At 50.1% G+C, this 19,673-nt stretch overlaps 1 protein-coding gene across 3 annotated transcripts in view; it reads right to left on the bottom strand.

Moving 5' to 3' along the window:
- The window catches only part of LOC143362396 (thrombospondin type-1 domain-containing protein 4), a 48,104-nt gene that overhangs the window by 6,517 nt on the left and 21,914 nt on the right, over positions 1–19,673 (bottom strand). For 2 of the 3 annotated variants that reach the window (XM_076802492.1, XM_076802493.1), the window contains exons 3-8: positions 6,926–7,001; positions 4,047–4,198; positions 2,424–2,526; positions 1,570–1,672; positions 1,012–1,184; positions 197–401 (exon numbers count right to left, since the gene is read on the bottom strand). In XM_076802492.1, coding sequence (XP_076658607.1) covers positions 197–401; positions 1,012–1,184; positions 1,570–1,672; positions 2,424–2,526; positions 4,047–4,198; positions 6,926–7,001 — 812 coding nt within the window. Of the gene's footprint in view, positions 1–196; positions 402–1,011; positions 1,185–1,569; positions 1,673–2,423; positions 2,527–4,046; positions 4,199–4,442; positions 4,517–6,925; positions 7,002–19,673 lie in introns of those variants that run through there. The other variant, XM_076802495.1, reaches the window with a different exon arrangement.

Below are 19,673 nucleotides of genomic sequence, written 5' to 3'. Positions count from 1 at the left end.
TCGGATCGATCGTTAGAAGAAGCTCGTCACCATGCGGTTGTGTCCTCTCCTATCTCTCTTTCTTTAACCCTTTGACGGCTACGAACGCATATGCGCGTCCAGCGAATGCTACGCGAAAAAGTATTCCTCGGCAACAGCTCAGGGTATCCCTGCAGTCAAAGAGTTAAAGTTGTCCGTTGTTGTTCGGATCGCCTACCTAAGAAATTGCTACTGAACCGAAGTTCGGAGATGTTGAGAGACATGGCTCCCTTCGGTATAGTGGTCACGGGTTCATGACCTCTCGGCAGGATTGGCTCCATAAAAATACCCTCGTAGAGCCGACAACCTTTGCCCTGACCACCGCAGACGCCACAAGCGTCCATCGTTACGCCGGAACCTACCACGCCGTCGCAGCCTACGGGCTGAACAGAGAAAAAAACCATTTCGAAATGACGCACGCTCTGTCCGGTTTCAACTTTCGTGCTCGCTCGATCGGGATTTTCGCAGCTGGTCGTTTCTCTTGCTTCGCGGAAATAGAAGTTTGCTAATCGATCGCCATTACGGATCTTCCGTGGAAACCGCGTTTGAAACCCTATGTTACAGTTGACAATTTGCTATTCGCTGAAAGAACTTGCTAAACCGCGAAACTACCGCGAATGCATTAGCCCGAACACTTGCGCGTCGCGTTTCCGGGGGCTTATCGTTCGCTATTATCTTTCACGAACACGTCGTGCAAACGGTTTCGAAGCGAACGCGGTGCAAAAGTCAGCTAAGCGGGCTCAGCAGCGTGCTCGGCAAACAAAAGAAATGAATGAACGGTGTCGAGCAACGCGGGTCGGTGGGAAAACAAAAAGCGATCCAGCAGACAAAAGGGAATTGTCGGTGCGCGCGGGCGAGAGGTTTAATTAAAAGCAAAAATACAGAGAAAGAATAACGCGAAAGAGCCGGGGCGCGAGAGTCGATTTGTTCGATCGTATCGGGGATGAATCGGGATCAATTTCCGGCGAGACTTTGTGTTTCTGTTGATCGTACCTTGCATTGTCCGGCGACACAGAGCCATCGGTCTGTCCGCTCCATAGAAATTCCCGTATTATGTCCACGAAGATTCGGAGCGTCGCAGGGTGTGCCGTCCATTACCGACGGCTCGAGCGTTGCGTAAAAACGCTCGCCAACCGCACGGCAATTCAGCGCGCAGGAGTTCGGTGCTGGACAACAGTAATTACGGTTAAGAGAACACGCGAGAGCCACCTGGGAAACGGGTACGGGTAAGAAAGGTAGATTCGAGATCACAGGTTGGGGGTTGATTGCTGGAAAATCTATTTCCACTGTGATACAGCAGTGAATCTTCAGCCAAACAGAGCTTTCGCGATCATGGGAAGAAGCCATGCACTAGAGTATCGCCTGATTCGCATCGTGAACCTTGAAGACGCTCGGTCACTTCGCGGAGAACGAACTCGGCCGGCATAATTGCAAGGAACCTCGGTAGCGAAGCGTTTCCGAGGCGCGCCGTTGGTAATTACAACGTCACGCTTAAACGTCAGACTGTCGACGAAACTGCGAACTCAGGGAACTCGAGTGGCTTTAACTCACCGTCCAGGAACGGAACCCAATCGTAGCTCTCGCCCTTGTAGTTTCTTCCGTTGTACTTGGCACATTGTTCGGCCCGCAAATCCTCCGGGAAGTTCGGGCATTTCTGTCGCAAGTAACGGCTTAATTAAACTCCTGGTAATTAGGGTGGATCGGACCGGGAAAGCTGTTACGCCCCCGTAACTTTAGCCGATGTCGGACACGTTTACTCGGTTCTCGATCGCGATGCATTTTTCGCGGTGGATCCGAGTGGAATTTCGTGTGCCGAGGAGAGCCAACGATACTCATTCTCCTCGGCGATTCTGGCATAGTTGCGAATGGGACGCTGTAGGAGATATCAAGGTGTGCTAGGCGAATCGTTAGCCTAGTAATTTCCGGGTCGGGGATTAGTCACGGACCAGTAGAAATGAGATGCGCTCGCGAACCACTGTGTTTCTCCGCAGAATTTGTGGTCGAGAACACTGGATTCTTGCTCGGCTTCTACCGGAGCAATCATCGTTCTGGTAAAATCACTGATTAAATTTGAATTTGCTGCTATCCAAGAAAATCTCAATTAGAGATTTTGGATATCTAACCTTGCACCTTAAATTCAACGACTCCACCGAGCAATTGGCAAGTGGTTATGTATTTAGGTTCGCGATTCACCTGTTTGTCGAGGACGGTATCGTCGTCTGTTGAATATTCAAGCGACAGATGCGTTTCGCGAACGCGTCCCCGCTAATTATGCTCGGCGACGATTCGAACAAAGTCCGGTGCCGGTCGCTAACGAAGTACAAACGTTAATCTATCACACACGGACAGGGGTACGAACGCGTAAACACATCAAGCCGCGGCGGCGCATGTCGCCGTTGATTTACCTGCGTGTTGCACGTGTGGTATCGCTTGTATGTGCCGATGCAGATGGGCCGCGAGTTGCTCGTCCCGTTCCCCGAGATGATGCTCCTCTTCCTCAGAGGCCTCCTGGAACAAATCGCTTGCATTAGCGCCGCCCATCGCTCGATAGTCCCTTGATCACCTGTCCACTCGATCATCAGTCGTTCTGCCGCTTGTTAGACGCGAGAAACAAATGACACTAGTGCTCCTTTATCGTTCTGTGATTCGGTCTCGCAACCTAGCAACCTCGGCCCGCCATAGTTTCCTTACCGAACCTCGCCTTTGGCTCGGAGAATCTATCAGGTGACTAAGAACACTCGGAGTCTGCCATGTCATATATGGCGGTGGGCACACGATTTCATGCATTTACGACAAAAATGAATCGATCGAATCATTTGCTCGCTAGAGGCTGTCCGAACATTCTAGGCTATGCGGTGAAACACCTGATTGCGTGTTGGTGGATAGTTGTACGACCAAAGCGGTGACCAATCACCGGCCGACGATCCTGGGCGACCATAGGTCCCTGTCATAAATCCTACGAAAGCAGGACAGCCCCGCCATCCGTCTTCAACCCCCAGGAACACGTTGACGCTGACACGCTTGTCGTCTAACAGCTTGTCTAAGCTCCGCGTGCAGTAGTTCGTTCCGGAATTGATCAGACCGTTCGAGGTATAGGCGACGGCCACCACTGACGCGAGAATTCGCCTATTCCTGAGACGATTTAGAGTCGTCCTATCAAACGAACTATTCCCGCAGTAAGTCAGAATCGTAAAAACCTGGACAACATTTCTATCGGACACGGAAAATGACCCACTGGAATGATCGCTAATTTCCGTATTACACCGATTGCATAAAACTGCACTACCGTGCACCGAGGCAAAGTGAAAGGGACGATCGTTTATTATCTGCTCGGAAGAAAAATGGAGGGTAACGGTACACTGTCGATGCATTTTATCGTCGAGCGGGGCCACCGTCGATAAATCGTACGCCACCGTAGCCGCGCGCAGGTAGCGTTACAAAGGTGTAAATGTCAGCGACGATAACACGTTTCGGGTCCCGTGAGGAAGCGTTCGCGCGAGTCGTCGGCACGGCAGCGTGTAATCTTCTGCTGCTACCGATCCGCAATTTGCTCTCCTCTCCTTTCCCCCCTCTCTCGATCCTTTGCGCGAGGTAGCAGGTGGCGCGAACGGGTCCGAGAACACATCGGGAGACAACCGAAGGACCGATTTGCCGATCGTTGCCGATCGACAGGCAAATGGCAACCGTCAGTTTGTCTACGAAATTTCCGAGCGAGAAGTCACGCTGCTTAGGGTTCCCGGTACCGGTTCGATTGGATCCCCCGATCGGAGAACGATTGCTGGTGGCCTTTGATCGGCTGAAACGCTAACGGTACCCGCAACGTGTGATTATTGGCGGAATCGATGGCAAATTACGCGGTTTTCGTCAGCCGGCTACGATTTAGGGCCATTACGCTTTGCTTGGTACTTAGACGGTCGGGACTGAGCAGACTCGGTCTCGGAATCTGTTTATTCTACTCGGGCTTGCTATGATAAATCTCTTTAATTGAATTAAGTCTGCTAACAACAGGATTTTTTGTTTCGACTCACTGATAGGGCACACATTCGCGTGACTGCGATTGGATACCGGTGCCACAGGTCCTCGAACACTCGCTCCAGGGACTCCAGGGTCCCCAGTTGCCCCTGACGCGATTATCCCGGCCTAGACCGAACTGGGTCTTCTCCCGCAGCATGTGATACACCTGGAACACGAAAATGTTCGGTCAGCGTCCCCTCCAGTCCGTTAAAAAACTAGGAAAATTAGGAAAATTGGAAGAAGTAGGAGAATCGAAGGAGGACTCTTGTTTGTAACACGTCGACTGACAAAAATAATTTAGTCATTCTATTCCTCTCTGATTACAGAGTCAGTTTCGATGATACCGAGGATGCTGCACAACTGAATAGCGACGCATCGGCCATCGGTGATCGATGGGAACCTATATCTACCCCCGTGGACACTAGAATCCCGTCCTCCATGGAGCAAGACCGCTGAAAGCCGAGCGATTCGCGTCGGTGGTTTCGTATTACTGCGTTGACGGCTTTGACGCAAACGTTCATTACGCATCGAGACCGTTATTTACAGTCTCGAGCACGCTGGAATTCGAGACATTACGTAATCACGCACGCCTCTAGGCCCCGTAATTAATTTCATTAGGAGCCTCCTTTGGCTCGTCGGATTAATCAATCAGGAGGCGGTGAAGGAAATTGCGCCGGCTGACGATAATCAAATGGCCGGTCCTCGCACCGGTAATCCGGTCGCGTTAATTACAGAAGAGGAAAGGGAGAGGAGGGATAGTGGGTTCGAAGGTACACTATCCGGCGAGATATATCGGTGGATGGAAACTGTTTGTCGCATAATTAATATCGGGTACTACCGGCGATCGGAGCCAATAATTAGATCACTCTCGATATTGCGGCGTGTCAATCGGTTTCATAATTAATTGAAAGATGATCCCGATCCGCGGACAGAGTGTCACACCGTCTGTCGACGGCCGCGAATCGTTTTCATTGATCACGATTGATTAACCCGTTCCTGTGTGATTATTCTCACGCCTATAGCGATTGGGACGTTAATTGACCAAAAGAAAATTTGTGTTTGTTGCGCGTCTACGAAATGAATAACACTTACGTGACATTTAACATGTTTAAAATCTCTTAACCAGGAAAAAATCACGGAAGGCCGGTTTTCTGATTGGAACTCCGCGAAAATTGAAATCCTCCGTCAGTTTAAGCTTCTCGAGCGTTAATCTTGGAGAATACAAGGCTGACGGTCCGAAGATAATGGCAGTGGGACAAGGAAGAAGTTTGATTAACGACTCGCACCTCTAATAAGTGCGTTCCAGCTTCCAGAGTTACAGTGGCTATCGGTTTCAAGCGCCGGCTACGTTGAATTCGAAATTCGAGCGGCCCTCGGAGAGTCGTTAACTCGCAGAAACAGAGTATAATGCTTCCATAATGACAGACATTACCTCCGGCACGTTAATCGCGCCGAGCATCGACTTCCCGGCGCGAGTTTGCACAGAACGAAACGCGAAAACACTTTGCGAAGGGGATAAGGACCGCCGATAGTCAGACTGGCGCAACCGGCTGGATTATGGTAACGCGGTTCGAAATTTCCCTTTCCTTCGCAACATCCTTAGCTTTTGGTCTACACTACACGACCAAAAAAATTTAAACCTCCTGTTACAACACGGAAGGCAAAATTGCATGTTTAAACTTCGCCTGTGCAAAGAAATAGAGAGAGTTACAAAAGAAACAATGAAACAAACGGTAGCGAGCGTGTTAATAATTTTTGAAAGAAAAGAGAGCGAGCTAACAAGCCGAGTAAATCACGCCGATTAAGTCCGGATTAATTTCGACTCGACTTTATCCCGAGATCAACAGGTTGCAGCGCCGTTCGGAGCGGGTGCAGTCGAAGGAAACCGGTCTTTTAAATTGCATCTGGTAAAATGAAAAATCCCGAGCGAAACTGCATCGAGTATCGCGTCACCGAGATTGAGAGATCCTTCGTGCGCGATTAGGCGCGCTAGGAGACGCGTTATGGCCGGCCATAAGAGCGGTGGAACAAGCGTTTTCACGAGCGGCAACGGCTCTCGTCCGAGGTCAACCGACGATATCGCAATATTTTGCAAAACAAACGATCCATTTAACCGCGCTAGAAACGCGCAGTTTGCCCGGGCAAACGCGCGTAATGTTTGCATACCGCGTTGATCGGCTCGGCCTTGCCTGCGCGCCGCATCCTCGGCTGTAATTTAGGAAGCTCCTCCAGTGTCAATTAATTGCGCACCGCGTGCCACCCAAGAATAACGTCCACGTAATTGCTTATTAATTCCTGTAAGTGGATTAAATTAATATGCGCCGGACGAGGCCGTGCGTTCGAGGTAAAATATCTTAATGGACGCGATAGCCACGATAACGTTATTACGGCCGTAAGTTAACCGGCGAGGAGTTATGTATCAGATTACTCTGAAAATCCGACGAGCTACCAGGCTTAATGAACATATCCCGTCCCGGAAAGCCGATACTTTTCGCGAATGTATCGATGTCGGGACCTCCGAGTCGCACAGACACCTTTGCCGACTGTCAGCCGAATTTTCTTTACGAGCCAACCAACGGAAATAACATAAATTACTTTTTTGTGTTCAACCACAGTCGCCAAGAAATCCTAAAAAATTCAATGACAAAGTACATAGCTAAAAGTATATAATACTTTAAGTAACTTCTTCGGCATCGACGGAATAAAATCATCCAAACTAGATCTCGACTAGCAAGATGGAAGGTAGAATAGAAGATCGAGGGATAAAGATGGAGCACAGGATAGGATTTGTATCGATGTACCGGAGAACTAATGCTCTTTCGGCAAGGCACAGAACGATGTTGAAAAGATCGTGTGACCGATGGTATCTTGGTTAACCATGGCGGAAACTCACCTCAATGGGATACTTGTCGGGCACGTGGGCCCCGGAGACGGTGGCCGCGGTGAGCATTGTCAAAGCGAGGATCGATCTGAAACAGAGATTGCAGAGAGACGCCTTAATTAATCCGACGTAATGGAATGCAATTTATTATCGTCGTTGTCAATCTGCCGGGGCGGTTTTCACGAGCGACGTCCGACGACCGTTGAACCGAGCCAATTATCCCGCTATCGCGCGAAACATCTATCTCTCAGCTGGTCTTAGACGTTTCAAGAATGTGATAATCTTCCGCGGATGACTAACGGGACGGCGAACGGATAATTCCGCTCGGGAATTCGCGGATTTCGCGAATCCGACCGATCGGAGCCGATTAATCGTTCAGAGACGCGTCTATAAGCTTCGGAAAATTGTTTACAACGATTGCACGTGCATATCTTTTATGGCAGCAGGTGTACAGTTTCCTTAAACAACTCCCTGTTTTATTGTACATTTACTGCCACCTAATATACGGTCGTTTTAAACTGTTGTTCGAGCACGTTACACGAGATGGTGTCTGCTGTATAAATGCATAAAATCCGTCTAATAATGAGTGCGTGGAACGTGCATATTTCGCGTCGCCTGTAAACGAAGAATGAACCATCTCGTACTGATCGACAGCGATATAATCGAACGATCCAATTATCACTGACATTCAGATATCATCGACTTTTATCGATATTAGAATCTCCGGTTTGGAATATTCCCGGGAACGGGATCGAGGGCCGGCGACTCGTTGAAAATTGCATCGTTCGGCGCATCTATCGAGGGGACCGACGGTGCATCGACGGTGTGGCATGTGTTCTCGATCAACCTGTCCCCGGATAATCGCGTAATCGCCGCCATGTATCTCGCGGATTCTCGATTTTCCCAAGAATCTTGTGCGCCGATCGCTAGGTGCAGGCGCCAGTCCGTTTCGCCGCCGCAATTATTAAAACTGCACCCGAGGATGCGTTTACGACGGGGAACGAGCAGATAAGGGAATGGAAGAAGATCGGTAGAAGGAGAAAGAGAAAAGTTGGAGAGGAGGCCGTGACGTTGGCTCGAGTAAACTGTGCCACTAAACACTAATAACGTATCACTTGTTGTGTTTTCTCGGAAAGCTTAATTAATCATTACGCCTCGGCTCGACGGACCACGGGGAGGAGAGAATCAGAGAGAAAGGCAGAGACGGAAGGGAGAATGAAAAGTGGGGACAAGGGAAACGGACCGCCCGTTGCCGCTCAAGTAGTCGCAAACCCATACAACGGACGCGTGTAAACACACGTTCGTGTCGAATCAGAAAAACCCGCGTCTTTCGCTTTCCACGCGAGGCTCCCGAGGGAGCAAAGCTGAGAGAGAGAGAGGAGATAACTTGTTCCTCGCTGCGTGCTCTGATTGAATATGTACCATTACTGCAGATTAAACATTGTACGGAATCGCTCGATCCTTTGACGTACAAAGATGTTCTCCGATACGTCACTTGATCACGATTTGGTGCGTCTTTCAGCAAAGAAGATCAAATTGATCTTGCGTATGACGTTACTTAAAATTGTAACGCATAGGACTTTGCTCCGAGAGTTTCTCACTGGTCTGTGAAAATATTTGTGTTCGTAATTCATGGGAAGATGCGTTGCATTTAGTAAAATGTTACTGATCATGTAGAAGAGTGTCACTGAAGTAAACACTGCGACGTGTTAACGTTAATAGCAAATATTGCCCATCGGCGTGCTAATATCGTCCCACGGACACATTAGCTGAAACATAAGTATTTTCCTTGAACACGTAAAATAATGAGGCATGCAGTACGTTAGGGGTGGTAAAAGCAGGAGTTCAAGCTGCAATTGATCGACGGCACGAATTAAAAATCGAGCATCGCGAACATTTCCGGAGAAAAAGCTTGGAACCTCGAGGAACGTGTCGCCGGTGCATTCATAAATAATTTATCTGGTGCGATTACGAGCGGGACCGTCATTGTCCGGCCGTACGCGGCGATCAATAATATCAGAAATAAACAGGCGTATCTCAGTCCATTAGACGCGATTATTGTGAATTACAGCGGGATAGTTTGTTATTTATCGGGCGGCGGACAAGACTGCTAGACTGCGTGCCTGGGTATGCATCGATACCCTCTCAGCATCGTCTAAGAAGAAGAAGAAGAAGAAGAAAGGAGCAACGCGTTGCTCGTTGCATCGTCTTCTCCCTCTCTCTTTCTCTCTGTCTCTCGCTCTCTCTCTCTCTCTCTCTCTCTCTCTCTCTCTCTCTCTGGATGCACACGCACTGCACGCAAGCCGTGGCGCGATGAAGCATTGCACTTGCTGCAACTGCGCAGCCGGCTTCGAGGGCAATCGTGTGTCCAGCCCGCAACGGGCAAACACGTGTTCCCTCGCCATTCTTTTGCGGCGTTTGCTAGAAAGACCCGCGGAGACCGGGAACAGAACAGATTCAACCGAGGATCGGCGTAAAATCGCTCGAGCGTGTTCCGATTCCAGTTTAAACCCTTTCTCGCTTCTCGTTTTCGCGGCTCGTGTAACCTATAACGATCTTCTCTTCATTCCGAGAACGATCTTATCGATGCCGCTTGTTAAATGGCGCGCACGCTATCTCCCTCGAATATTTTAAAGCTCGCCCCGATACTCCATGCTCTCGATTCCTCAATAACGACGAACGCCATTTGCTTCCGATGCGATACAGTTGTTGGTTCATCGCATCCTCGGGAGTCTGTTTCACTTTTTCTTTCTTGATCTCTCGCCAGACTAAGGGATAAACTATTGCGTTCTCTTACAGATTCGAGAATCCAGCAAAGTGTCCTGTCCAAAGAGACAGCCACCGGCAACGGTCCAGCGCCACAATTACTCAAAACGAACGACGAGGGCAATTTTCATTCTTCCAGCCGGGCAAAAACTTCCGGTTATATCTGCGGCCTCGTTCCTGGAAGTCGTTGAAGCTCTTTGACTCCGTGGCAACTATCGCCTGTCCCACGCGCCCTCGACTAGCCATGGGATCAAGTTCAATGTATCTACGAATCCGAGTCTTCATTTTACGGGCTTCGGGAGTCCTGTTTGCACACTCAATCTAGCGATACAAAAGTTAATTTTCGATTCGAAAGTTTTGGGAGCAGATTATCTGCGCCGCAAGTATCCTAACTGTGCGAAGCTGTCTTTTTTTTTGCCGGCGTCAGGGCACAGCAATCTCCCCTGTGCGACGATGAGTAGCGAGCCGAGACACGCGTACGCTTCTTATTGATTGGTTTTTAGCGTTCCACCGGCATTCGGCACAAGACCGACATTGTCTCGCGTCAACATGTGACTCGGCACCGACCGCCCGCGATATCGAAGCCGTGGTCGCTCGAGAATACCAGCAAAACTGCGCAGATCATTTGCTGGAAGGTCTACGAGCGCGCAAAAAGCGCTCTGTGTCTGCACGCGAGCGTGCGAAACGCTGGAAACGACCAGTTTTAGTGCTCCCCGTAGATCCAGTGTTGATATATCGCGATCAAAATGGATTTTCTTTATGCGAATTAGAAATTGTGCGTTTAAATTGCAAGATACTAATAACGTTAAGCGCGCGGATTGCACGGAGAACTCTTGCCACGATCTAATCTTTGAAAATGAAATCGAGACACGTCGATCGGTATTTTGGGTACTAAATCGTCGGACACGCTTTTGTTCCAGGTCCCACCGGAACGAGACAATCGCTGGTCGGATGTTTCGCCGGGATTTCGCGGATCCTCACGGCTCGTCGGGCAATATTAATTCGTGTCGGTGCAACGATCCGATAATGATACCCCGGAGACCGCGATGGCGCACGATTAGCGCTCTCTCGCTCGGCTCCTCCGACAGATAATTCATCTCGACGAGTTAGGGTCACTGAACACGGACGCCAGTAGCAGTTGCACAAACACCAGCCTCCCCGGACCCCGGCTACATGGAAATCCCACGAGGAACGATAATACGCGTCCCCGCAGATACTATCGGCAAATCCGGCCAGAGAATCTTCCAATCCCGAAACGATAATATTTGAACGTACGCTTTCCCGATGATTCCAGAGGCGATTCGTTCGATATGTACCTTCAGAATCGACTCATTCTGCCATTATAATTAGCGAATTTGTAAGGAAAATAAAAATGGTCTACAACAATTGAAGAAATTTCTTTCTTTACTAACCCAAAACCCGTTTACCAAGAAAAAGAAGAAAGAGAAGAGCCGGAAGATGAAATCGCCGCCGGGAGGGCCGAGGAAGAAAGCGGTCAGCCGCGATAACAATTAAATCTGGCGACTTTCCAATCCGCCGGGGAATCCGTTGGCAAAATCGGATAAGAGCAAAGCTGGCCGCGTCGCGGGAGGCCTGTGAAATCATTTTAACCACGGTGGTCCAGCACGGGGATTTTCGTCGGCAGCTAAAGAAGGGGGGGTGGGGGGTTAAGGGGGTCCCGATACGTACGCGCCGGACACAAAAAGGAATCACCGTGAAATATGATGCACGATACACGTATACGGCATTGTCCCGCCGCGTTAACCGAGATGGGGGAGGGAGGGAGGAATGGGAGGCTGAAAGTTGCCCTCGGACAATGGGGGCGTGAGTCTCGTATGGCTGCTCTAATGATTCCGGAACGGCTCCGATCCGAGAGCGCATAAACGCGAGCGAGGCGTGTTAAAAGCTGCGAAACATTCCTGCTTATGCGTGCATTACGCGCGTACTTGCTCTTCCCTCTCGCCCCCCGTTTCCTTGCTCCTCCTTTTTCCGTGTTATCTCCGTCGGACGCAAGGGTTCCCCAGGAATCCGTTCGAGAACCATAAGCCGGGGGCACGAGGAAACGATGTTCGCGGCTGCTATCGGCTCGCTTGAAGCTTCCGGGTGTTCAGAATGTTGTTTCGTTTCGAGGGATTGGCACGTCCCTGCAACAACGTGGCTTGTCCGGTTGCCGGAGAATTTCCTTTCCTTCTCAACGTGTTACCAGGTTGAAAATAGTAATCTAATTTTGCGGAATTTTCAGGGGAGAAGTCGGATCAAAAATCGAGGATATTGCCACCGATCCAGGGCAAGGTACGGGTCATCTGGTTCACTGATCACAGCCAGCCAGGTCACGAGAGCTCGCAGAAAATGTAGCAAACTTCTCCAACCACCGATTCCAGTCGATAGCGATCTCTCTGTCACGAATCGTTAGAAGTTTCGCGTGGAAGGTCCCGCTAAAAAGGTATCCGGGTAGCACGCGATGGGAAACTGACGTCCGAGAGTAGCTGCGAGCTAACTGGCATGGTTTCCAGGGCTGTTTCCATCGCAGAAAGCCGTCACCGTGGCTTTCCGACAACGGACTCGCTGTCGCGCTGCGGTTGCTGTTGTTGTCGCCATAAACTCCGTCGTCCAGCTCGAACCGTTCCTCTTTCCACCCGGGTCCCAGTTGGCCTCGCTTTTAACCTTCCATACGGTGCCCTCTCTTCCTGTTCTCCTTCTTCCTCGTCTTCTTTCCACGGGGTATCGCCTCCCCGTCATTCTACGCGCAGCATCCTCCGCATCGCCTCGCTCTATGCTCGTCCGTCTTTCATCCGCGGCTCGTTACACGCTCCGGAACAACGTTCCAGGCGCCTTCCGCGTGCTGATACACGCGGGAGGGAGCCTGCCCGAGCTGTCGGTGCTTCGGTGCTTTCAGGAAAATTACTATGGGACGGTTAGGATAGCGAGAAATCGCGGCGGTCTGCGGCGCACGGTGGTCGAGCGAACGACAATTTTATCGAGTGTATGTAAAATATCAATATACCGGATTCAAGATCATTGCACTTTGAATCTTGAATACAATAATTATTAATGATTCGAGGTATACTACCACCGCCAACTTCGGCAACAGTTGGCACAGCTAGGGGAGCTATCAGAGACCCTGCGCCAGCAGCTCTTCTTCAACTTTGCCATCACAGAGGGGGAATCGCTGCCTCGAAGCAAGAAGGAACTTCCCGAATTCCAGTCGCGTCCCGTCTCCCAGCTGTACAACTAGCTTTCTATCGACTCCATTATCGAAATTAATCGATCGCATTCCCCTCTGTATAATCTAAAGACGTCTGACTGGAAAGGAAGGTCGAGAGTTCTGAATCCGAGACCGTCTCGACAGAAACTGGCAGAGGAAACGTTTCTGTACGGAGTTTCGAAGTCGAAGAAACACTCGGTTCGTCTTGCGACAGCGACGATTGCCGTGGAATTGGACTACGAAACACTCTTACGAACGTCACGTGACCATTCGTTATAGATGTTTCACCTTGGCTGTTGGCGAAGCGCTTGGGAACTACGCTCTGCCGCTCTTTTTCTTTGGAGAACGTGTCTCGGAGGAATTTACACCGTAGCTGAGAAGAAGACGCGTCTATTGTCGCGTCCGGAGCCATCGTTGTTCCGTCATATTCAAACGTAGATGCCTGTGAACACGTCGAAACAGAGATCGCAATGACTACGGTGTAAGCGGTTTCAAGGTCTTGATCGACGACCCTGGCGAACCGACAGCTCCACGGTTAAATGAAAGGGCAACGTTCCCAAATTGCTCCGGTTAATTATCCTCGACTTGGCTCGATGACGAGAGCGGCAATTCCGCGAGTAGAGCCCTGTTCGTATGCGCAGCTGTACGGAATCGCGGCCGATCGCGTAAAAAATAATGACCGATCGGAATTCGACGCGGGAGAGCGTTCCTTCTCATCTCGCGAGAATATGCTCGCTCGCTCGCGTGCCTGCCTGCCTGCCTTTGCCTGCCGGGCGGAGGTAATTAAATTTGGAACGGATGCGCAACACCGGCATCGTAAATTTCGGGCTCGTTTAATTGTTCGGGGGCAAAAAACCGCCGCGTCCGATCGATAACTCGTTGCGCTTGTTTCGACACGCGACCCGCGATCCCGTTTTCCGACGATCAAAAATCCCGGTGAACGCATTCCGCTTCCCTGTTGCGTTCCAAAATTTCCCCCTGTTGGTTACCACAAAAATTCGAATGGCAAGTTTCGAGCTCCGTGTCGAAAATAGAGCCTCGTCGTCCGAGGATTAGACGCCTCTTTGTCAAGATGTATCAGCTTTTTTCCGAAAGGAACACTTGAGAACGAGTTCGGTCGGTCTCTGGCCCAAGTGTTGTTGTCGATCCTTTCGGCTTGTCTTCGGGATTAATTAACGGCCCTCGCCGGTTTAATTCGACGGAACTCGGAATCGCGGCCGCCTCGAGAGGATGATTAGAGCGGCGCGGGGTTATCGACGGCTCCTCGTGGATTTTCCATCGCTAATGAATTGGAGCGCGGACGTCAATGTTCGATCGACGCCGGTGCCGATAGGTGCGCGGCCCCGAAGGATGAGCAGGAATCTGGGTTAACGAAGCGGAGGACATAATCTCGAGCCGAGGAGGATCGCGGGGCCCCCGGTCAAGTGGACACGTGATTGCACACCTGGACCATTCGCGGCCCGATCTCTCTCACTCTCTCGCTCGCTCTCTACCCAGGTGAGAAAACCAGTCGCCGGGTAGTTCTTTCGTTCATTCGTCGCACGTACCACTCTCGCATCCTCCCACGCTTCTATTAATAATACCCCGAGAAACGCCCGGTGTATTTATAGGCATGTCACATCGCTCCGGCTGAAAAAGGCGAGATAGTCCCTTCTTCTTCTTCTTCTTCTTCTTCTTCTTCTTCTCGCAGTTGGGCAATTAAAATTTCGTCAATGTACATACGTACGTTCCTCGCGAGATTCCTTCTGGCAACATTCGTCGCTCGCTGTCGCACCTCGGAACAGGCGCCAACGATTTTACAGATCTGTCGCAACAGCTTGTACTCACGCCCACCTGGCTTGTTCACTGTTCGGACGGATCTGTAGGTGAACCACTGTGAGAATCGATTTGAAGCATCCAGGTCGACCTGGTAACTGTTCTTTCTATTACATATTAGGCTGCCCAGTCCAGTGAACGAACATGATTCGTATTTCAACGGTGGAAAAAAATTGTGAAGATAAATATGGAGAGAATATGAGACACACAGAGAACGCAAGACAGAGATCTCGGTGGAAGAAATGTTTGTATAATTGAGAGATCCTTCGGCCGAAATGGTGCAGGGAGTTAATTGGCGGAAATAATCCGAAATAATAAAAGTTTGAGACGTCTCTCGGGAGGAATGGGAATCGGAGACGTACTACCGTGAATCGATTTATTAATATTGCGAGCTATCGAATTAAGATTCCGCCGCGACGGGGGCAGTCATGCATAGATCATCCGATTAGACTCGACAATGCGACGAGCATTGGCAAAGGGTCGGAGCCGAGGAGGAAAGGGAGCGCTCTTATATTTCATTCCCTGCGGACATCCAGCTCGTGGCTGATTAGCGCGGGCAAAAAATCGGCGAACGGATCGATAGCGGATCGATGGAACGCGAAAGTTCACGACTCGCGATCCACCGCGTCCTGTTACGTTTATTATTCGCGGCCGGTGGCACCGGGACGCGCAGATCGAATCGGTATCGCAAATGCCGGGCGAAATACCGGTGCTTTTCGATATCTGTTCTGTTGCTTTGAAAGAGACTGCATTCGTCGAATAACGGTATCACGTTATCGAATCAACGATGCACTCGAACGTACTATTATGGAATTCAATCAAATTCTACGTGACCAAAGGCACCGGCTGGATAAAATGCCTTGATTTTGGAGTTGTACATCCTACAATCCCTATACTAAGTGCAACGGGAAACGACAAGACTGATTGGATAAATTCGTTCATTGCACCGCCGTGCCGCGCCGTTCCCGATGCGCTCCAACCCGTGAATAATCTATCGCTGAACGCTCGGAGATCGACGAGGAGGGTCAGAGATCGGCTGGATCAGTCCTCCGGATCGAAAATGTTAACGACACAGCGATGGAACGCTCGGCAAACGACCTCATAATTAAATACTCGCGATAATTACGTTTGTCCCTTCCTTTTCACGTGCAATTAAGTCCAATGATACGAGAAACGTGACACGAATCCGTCGCGTCGCATCTTCGCGAGGCTCCCTCTCTCTCTCTCTTTCTCCCTCGCTCGAGCAAAGAGGAAATGGCATAAATCGATAGCCATCGACCTAACTCCGGTTCCGCATTCGTCGGGTCGTTCCACCGTTTGCTCTCGAAAAATCTGTCTCGTTTTATGATCGGTGAATTTCTTTCGCGTAGTAACTCGGTATTTTTCATACTTGATTTGTGCTTTCGTAAATATTCGAAGGAATGTGGGAACGCGTTCGGGAAGGTTCAGGCTCTGGAGGGAGGGTGGAGAAAGAGGATTTCAGAGACGGGCCTAATCCAGAGCACGTGTGGTCGCGCGTGGATGGCCGTTCACGTTGGCTTTCGTGCGTTCCTCCGTTTTCGGGGTTTCTTCCTGCCTTCTCGGTTTCCGGACTCTGGCCCCCGCCTCGTATTCGCGTTCGCGTTTCACTCCCCACCGGGTTCTCCACTCGTTTTCGGTGTATTAGGTTTCACGTGGACGCGAGAGCCACGTATGCCCATTCGTGCGTGCGGTTAACAAGACACGTTCAACGTGGTCGAGCCATCTTCGCGTAGGTATACCGCCCGCAGGCCGGACGAGACCTCATACCATCTTTCGCCAGCTTCCGCGGACATTTTTCCCTTTGACGGGACTTCCTCGGCCGTTTGCGACCCCTTGCACCCGCGGTTCAAAGGGAATCTCTCAAAGTGCTCCGTCGATCTTTTCAATTTCGACAAGAACTGTGGCTAATCGAACTTCGGAACGCGATCGTTGCCACTACAATTTTGTTACCGTGCTACATGTACCGGTAGAATATTACCGCGAGCACTGGTTGCCCTTTCGGGCATTGCTGCGGTTCGTAGAGAGCGAGAGCAACCAAGCCACGCCCATTCGGGGCGTTCTACCAACAATATCAGCCTTTCCGGTAAAAATCTCTCGTTTCTGTTTCGGAAACCAGATCGAGGAGAGTCAATGCCGCTCGTTGACAGCGTTTCGTTGGACGAACGAGCACAGTTCGGCCGAGGAGCCGAGTTGCTCTCGTCAGAGATTTCTCAAAGAGAGCCGGAGAGCACTCTTATCGTGACTGCGGGACGAGGGATTCAAAGAAGACGAGGAACTGCAGTGAAAAAAAGCGTCGGGTCTTTCGTCGTGTAATTTGGTGGTGGCTTCAAAGGACAGGTTCGGTGACACATTTCCGAGTTACCGATGCATCGTTTCGTTCTGCGGACCGTCATTCAACGCGCCGCTTTTTCACTGACATCGTTCCACTTTGCCGAGGCTATCGCCACGCCGGGAAACGTCCTCGTCATCTCCGAACGACGTTTCACTTTTTCTTCCGACTGCGGGGGAAACAAAAACCCGAAGTGCGCAAGGACGGAAGAGAGTGCTTGAAAAAATTGTTTTATTTATGAGACGAAGCGTTAAGGAATCTGATATGAAAAATCTGGTGGCGCTGTTCGTTTTGTTCGGACGGAAAAGATATTCTGAAATGTATTGAGAACACGGAGCCTCCCTGGTCGCACGGCGCTTGCTTACCGGTTATTAAGTGGTTAATGGTCGGCAATTAGAATCGTACGCAGTTCGTAATAAAGCGAGCGGCGGGAAATTATCTCAATCTTGTCTCGGAAAAATTCTAACGAGCCTATCTACCGGCGCCTTTAATTCACCCTGTTCCGAAACGGCAAAAAGGCCGCAGCCTCTCCCCGTCCCTAAGGCTGAGAGAAGACGCCAGTAGCTGAAAGACAGCAGGACGTGGCATGCATCCTGGCTTGCTGTCCTTCTTTCTCCTCTTCCATTCTCGTCCTTTCTCTTCTCCTTTCTTCTTCGCCCTCGTTCTGCGCGCACGTTTCGCCCGTCGGCTCTCCCGCCGCCACCACCGCCGCCGAGTGACGTGAAATTATAATTCCGTAAAATTAACGTTGCATATGTTAATTATTAAGAACCGGTCCGGGGCTCGCGGCCCTCCTCGAGATCCTCCATCACAGACCCAGGATGCTGGCTTGCACGCGTGGAAGAGAGACCGCACGAGTTATGGCAACGCTCGCTCTGAAACACGCTTGCCTTTAAGGCCACCTTCGGGTTCGACGCGTTAAGGTCGCGGCTTTTGCATTCTGTTTAGAAGATCGCTATCGACGGCTCTTATCTGCTTCCAGCGTAATTTTCATAGTCATCGTGCGTCGTTACATTGATCCAAAATTGTCTCACAATTTTGTTTTTCGAAATGTTATTTGAAGAATATTTAATTGTTCAGAAGGACTCGTAAAGAGCTGATGTGGCAATTGACTCGAGCGAAAGAGATATTTAGATTTTTTAACTGGTGCAGTTTCTATAGCTATTATTCTGCAGACAGAAGGTTAGCGTATTCCCTTCGACGTCAAACTGAACTTTCGACGCGTAGCATTTCGGTCCCTTCCACAGTCTTACGATTAGGGTGCCTTTGTCGGCGGAGACTAATATGGGAATGGTTCCATAGGTCAGTGAAATGTCGCCGGCAAAGGCCCGGCCCGAAAACCAATCGCTAAATGGTCTCTCCGGGGCGTGCGGTTTGCCATTTAGTTGTTTTATTAATTGCCCGATGTCTCGTGGATTTGCAGTAGATCAAATGTCGGCAACTTTTGAACTAGTATTCAGCTGTGCTTGTAGCGCAACGTTCCAACGTTAAACAATGTTCCATTCGTGTATATGCTCGCTTCAGCGACGCAATCAATTAGTCAAAAAGTCTTCGCAGCCGCTGTAATTTGCAGCTGAAAGTAGCGGTTCGGTGGCGAGGCGCTATCGAGCTTATGGCAACCGAAGAATTAGATCGTGCATGGAGATGAAGACGTTCGGAGGATTATAATTCGAGAGAATCGGGGTCGGGCCACAAATTGCAAGGTACGTCCTCCGAGACCCCACCAGGAGGATGATCGGTTGCGTGCACGGCCAATGAAGAAATTACGTTAACAGGTTTACGTCTATATAACCGAAATCGCTCGAAACTGAGGTAACATCTGCGGTATACGAATTAATCTATGGCCCTCACGACTGCAACTTCATTTCAACTATTTCTTATCAGGTATTTTATAACGAAAAAGAAGCTTCGAAAAATGTCTAATCAGGGGTGTGAACCCTGTAAAATTATCACAGAATAGCTTTTCGCGCACGAAGCTGCAGCTGTTCGAAAATCAATAGTTGCTTTCACGCAAGTGTTGCCTTAATTTATGAGGTAGCGTGTAATTACCAGCAATCTCGACGTGTCCTCTTAGAGGGAAGTTTCAAGTTTCTGCCTAGGTTTACGACGTTCTTCGAAGGAACATCCGACCGGAAAAGGTTCATTTCCAGGCTCCTCAGGACTTTAAAGGGGCGTTAACAATCCGGTAAACATCGAATCGCGATAAAGCCGAATTCCCAGAGAGTCTAGCCGCCAGCCGTACGAGCACGGACGTGCTATCGAACATCGAATTCCACTTCCCTCGATGGTCTATTTTTGTCGAGCCTTCAAAAGTACCATTTCGCAGCGTGTTCCGCGCGCCGAGCGCGCAGCTCGTTCGCCAATTCGCGCGGCGTTCGCGCGAAAATAATCGACAGGTAAATGCGTCTGCGGTGTTCCCGAGGCTTCTACCCGCCTCGAAACCGATTACCTGGCCGTCTTTTCCAGCCGCGAAGCTAAGTGGCCGTTAAAACGCGTTTGGAACGCAGCCGATTTCCCGGTGCTAAAACCCTTTGTTCCCGATCTTTCCGGTTCAGACACGAAAAATCGCGCGTTAAACGAAGGGAAACGCTCGTACGACGAACCCGCACCTCTTTTTCCCTAGA

This window comes from Halictus rubicundus, chromosome 17 (genome assembly GCF_050948215.1).
Source record: "Halictus rubicundus isolate RS-2024b chromosome 17, iyHalRubi1_principal, whole genome shotgun sequence".
NCBI lineage: Eukaryota > Metazoa > Arthropoda > Insecta > Hymenoptera > Halictidae > Halictus > Halictus rubicundus.
The sequence above is the reverse complement of the archived record's forward strand: the minus strand, read 5'-3'. Positions and strand labels throughout refer to the sequence as shown.